This window comes from Lactuca sativa, chromosome 6, assembly GCF_002870075.4.
Source record: "Lactuca sativa cultivar Salinas chromosome 6, Lsat_Salinas_v11, whole genome shotgun sequence".
Classification (NCBI taxonomy): domain Eukaryota; kingdom Viridiplantae; phylum Streptophyta; class Magnoliopsida; order Asterales; family Asteraceae; genus Lactuca; species Lactuca sativa.
The window spans coordinates 84,638,820-84,643,612 of NC_056628.2; the positions used below are offsets into that span (position 1 = coordinate 84,638,820).

The 4,793-nt window shown below is 39.0% G+C and overlaps 1 protein-coding gene across 1 annotated transcript; it reads right to left on the reverse strand.

The window, feature by feature from the left end:
• Positions 1-2,798: 2,798 nt before the first annotated feature.
• Positions 2,799-3,896, reverse strand: LOC128126819 (uncharacterized). The gene has a single exon (XM_052764953.1). It carries the CDS (start codon positions 3,894-3,896, stop codon positions 2,799-2,801), a length of 1,098 nt encoding a protein of 365 aa, XP_052620913.1.
• Positions 3,897-4,793: the final 897 nt, after the last annotated feature.

Below are 4,793 nucleotides of genomic sequence, written 5' to 3' on the forward strand. Positions count from 1 at the left end.
GGAACGACATTTTCGTCCATAAAGAGCCTCAAACGGTGCAGCCTTGATGCTGGTGTGACGACTATTGTTCCAGGAAAACTCAATTAATGGTAAATCAGTATCCCACGCATTTCCAAAGTCTATTACATAGGATTGGAGCATATCTTCTAAAGTCTGAATGGTTCTCTCACTCTGAGCATCAGTTTGTGGATGGTAAGCTGTACTCATGTCTAGACGTGTTCCTCAGGATTTTTGTAGAGATTGCCAAAATCGTGAAGTGAATCTACTATCTCGGTCAGAAATAATAGAACTTGGAACTCCATGCAATCTAACAATTTCCTTAAGATAAACTCTAGTCAGCTTCTCCATCTTGTCGTTCTCTTTAATTGGTAAGAAATGGGCTGACTTAGTCAATCTATCGACTATTACCCAAATAGTGTCGAACCCACTAGGAGTTTTGGGTAACTGAGAGATGAAGTCCATTGAAATCTGCTCCCATTTCCATTCAGGTATTTCTGGTTGTTGAAGTAAACCTGAAGGCTTTTGATGTTCTGCATTTACTTTAGAACAAGTCAAACATTTACTCACATAAGTAGCAATTTCTGGCGTCATGTTTGGCCACCAATAATGTACTTTTATGTCTAAGTACATTTTGTCAGAGCCTGGATGTACGGAATATCTGTACTTGTGGGCCTCTTCTAAGACCAAGTCCCTGACTCCACTGAACTTAGGCGTCAAAATTCGGTTCATAAAGTGTCGCGTTCCGTCATCTTTTTGTATAAGTTGCTTTTCCATTCCTTGCAAGGCTTCGTTCTTGATGTTATCTTCTTTTAGAGCCTCAAGTTGAGCTTCTCTAATTTGTGCGGCAAAGTTAGAATGGATAGTTATGGTTAATGCTCGTACGCGACAGGGTTTAATATATTCTTTCCAGCTCAAGGCATCTGCTACCACGTTTGCCTTTCCAGGATGATAACGAATCTCACATTCGTAATCATTCAACAATTCGACCCATCTTCGTTGTCTCGTATTAAAATCTTTTTGGTCGAAGATGTGCTGGAGACTCTTGTGGTCGGTAAAAATAGTACACTTAGTACCGTATAGGTAATGTCTCCAGATTTTTAGTGCAAAAACTACAGCTCGCAATTCAAGATCATGGGTAGTGTAATTATTCTCATGCACCTTAAGTTGTCGTGATGCCTAGGCGATAACTTTTCCTCTTTTCATCAACACACATTCCAATCCTTGATTTGATGTGTCGCAGTATACAACGAAATCATTTGTCCCCTCTGGAAGGGATAAGATTGGTGCACTACACAACATTTGCTTTAGTTTCTGAAAAGCAGCTTCTTGTTTGTCTTCCTAGTTTAACTTTGTATCCTTCTGGGTTAGTGTTGTAAGCAGCTTGGCTATTTTGGACAAATTCTCTATGAATCTGCGGTAATATCCAGCAAGTCCTAGAAATTGACGCACCTCTGTTGGCGTCTTTGGTGCTTCCCAATTCCTGATTGCTTCAACTTTGGATGGGTCAACATGAATTCCTTCGTTGCTAACTACATGACCTAAAAATTGTACTTCTCTAATCCAAAACTCACATTCGTAGAATTTAGCGTACAACTTTTCTTTTCTGAGTAGTTCCAAGATTATTTGCAGGTGTTGACCATGTTCTTTCTTGGTTCGTGTATATATCAATATATTATCGATAAATACGATCACAAATTTATCCAAGTATGGTTTGCAGACGCGATTCATGAGATCCATGAATACTGCTCGGGCGTTGGTCAATCCAAAAGACATAACTAAGAACTCATAATGAACATAACGAGTTCTAAATGCTATTTTTGCAATGTCGTCTTCTTGTACCCTAAGTTGATGGTATCCTGATCTAAGATCTATCTTTGAGTAGTAGCTAGATCCTTGCAGTTGATCGAATAAATCATCAATTCTTGGAAGCAGATAACGATTTTTGATCGTTAGCTTGTTCAGCTCCCGATAATCAATATACATTCGAAAGGATTCGTTCTTCTTCTTGACAAACAAGATTGGTGCTCCCCAAAGTGAAAAACTTGGTCAGATAAAACCTTTGTCAAGAAGTTCTTTTTGTTGACAAGATAATTCTTGCATTTTGGATGGAGCCAACCGATAAAGAGATTTTGCTACTGGTGCTGCTCCTGGAATTAAGTCGATTCGAAACTCGACTTGTCGGACGGGAGGTATTCCAGGTAGATCTACAGGAAATACGTCAGGGAAATCACATACTTGATGTATATCCTTGATTTCTTTTATCTTTCTTCTCTTATCTACAATGTGGGTTAAGAATGCGCTACATTTCTTATGTAGATATTTCTATGACTTGGTACTAGAAATGACTTTGAGGTTTTTCCCAGACTTATCACCATAGATAATCAAGGCTTCGTCGTTTGGTAACGGTAGTCGTATGGCTTTCTCATGACATAGAATTTTGGCGTGGTGTGAAGATAACCAATCCATGCCAATTATGACATCAAAACTACCGATAGGCATTGGCATGAGGTTGACGTGAAAAGGTAGTTATTAAGAGTTAAAAGACAGTTTTCTAGGATTTCATGTGTTTTCTCAGTTTGACCGTTAGCGATTTCTACTTCATAGATTTCTTTTAATATGCTAGACTTAAGAATTAACAATTTTCTAAATGTCGGAGTTATAAAACTTCGATCTGCTCCAGAGTCGAAGAGTATGCTAGCGTAAAAATTATCTATGAGAAACGTACCAGATACAACCGAAGGGTCCTGGATAGCCTCTCTGCTTCCGAACAAAAATGCCCTGCCACGCCCTATGCCTCCTTAACTCCTTAACTTTGGACATTCTTTCTTGATGTGTCCAACCTCTCCACACTCATAACACTTTCTTTCTTCGCCACGACCTATTCCAGTATTTGTTTGCTGATTGACTATTGCAGGTGTTGTACTCCTGCAGTAACTAACATTATGCCCCTTCGTTTTGCATTTCGTGCAAACAAAACAGTCACCTGGGTGATGACGGTTCCAGTGGTTGCACCATGCAGACTTTGGTTGAGTAGGTACTACTATTGTGGCTGCATAGTTGGTTGCCACTTCTTGTCTTTTCTCAGATGATTGTTTGGGATACTTCTTATTAAACTTGCGCTTGTTTGTTCTAGCTTTGGGAGACTCAGTCTTTGAGACCACTTCTGTTCCGTGGATCTCTATGAGGGTTAGCTGATGAGCTATCCTCTTGGTGCTGTCATAAGTTGTAGGCTTTGATGCGATCACCATGCCTTTGATTTGCGATGCTAAACCCCAGATATATCGCTCAATCTTTTTATATTCAGGGGTCACAAGTGTTGGACACATTACAGCAAGATCATTAAATCTAGCGGTATAAGCTTTTATCTCTGAACCCTTCATGGTTAGGGTCCACAGTTCTTGTTCCAGTTTATGTATTTCCTCCCTAGGACAATACTCGTCTACTAGCATCATTTTTTGCTCCTCCCATTTCATGGAATTTGCAGTATCAATTCCCATTGTATTCACATGGATATTCCACCATGTAAGTGCTGCGTCAGCGAAAGTACATGCTGCAAATCGTACTTTACAATCATCTGGACAAAAGCTTATTCGAAAGACGGATTCTGTCTTTTCTATCCACCTTGTCAAATTCACTACCCCTTCATTTCCATGAAAGATTTTTGGCCTCCAATTTATAAAATCTTTGTAGGTACATGTTCTAGCGGTCCCTACATGGCCTTCATTTCTAACTCCATCTCTTGTGACATTAGATAGAGCCACAACAATTCTTTGAGCTATGATTTCTTCAAGTTGCACTGTACTTATTGAGGGATTTATTTTTGGTGGTGGTCGTGGTTGTTGTTGTTGTGGTGCTGATGGTCGGTTAGGGTTTAGCCGATTACTCCTTCTAGGCATTTAGTTTTAGTTCCTATTATAAATAATAAGAATTTTTATGAGTTTTGTTGATCATTTAATATACGAGTACTAAATACTCTAGTTATTATTCACAGCGTAAAACATAATAGACAACATAATGATTACTATAACGTATGCTTCAAATTATTACTAGTGGTTACATCAATTTATTTTGGTTTAGAAGAGAAAAGTTTCTATAAACATTGCAAAATTTGCAAGGTTTTCTACATCCTTGCTATAAACTTTCCTCTTTTTGCCTTAACTAGTCTGATTTTCTCTATTTACATAACCACTTGTTGTAGCTTATCTACCAGAAACCTAAGTGATGACCCAGCACGTCAGTGACGTTAAGCACTTGCTCTTTAAGTGCTTGAGTTCTCTACTCAAGACTTCCCGTGCGTTCTTCATTTCTTGAGGTTTGATTGTAGAGCTCTAACTCTGCAATCCTGGCATCGTGAGTAATCATGTCATTATAAGCAAAATTTATACAATGATGGACATCCATCACCGATTCCTGATATTGTGTCCTTTTTCCTTCTAGCCTTCACACTCTTCCAGAGAGCTGAGTAGCCCTCCCTTCGAAAATTTCCATCTTATTGTCAATTTTCACACTTTTCTCAAACAATTGAGATAAAGTGTTATCTTCATAAGAATGTGGGAGATGTGGTCGAGATGACTAACCAGTCTCATACATCTTGGCAGCTTTTTCTTCCACCGCCCATTTAACAACTGTTTGTGCGATCCGTGCATGTTCATTTTGAACTCTATGACTTCCTGAAGATTTTGCCTTCTGACTCTTCTTAAGCTTTTGGCATATCGGTATAGATTTACGTGCAGTGCGTTTCATTTTTACTCCTCCTAGAACTTTACGGTAAAGAGTGTTCGGTGGTGGTAGAG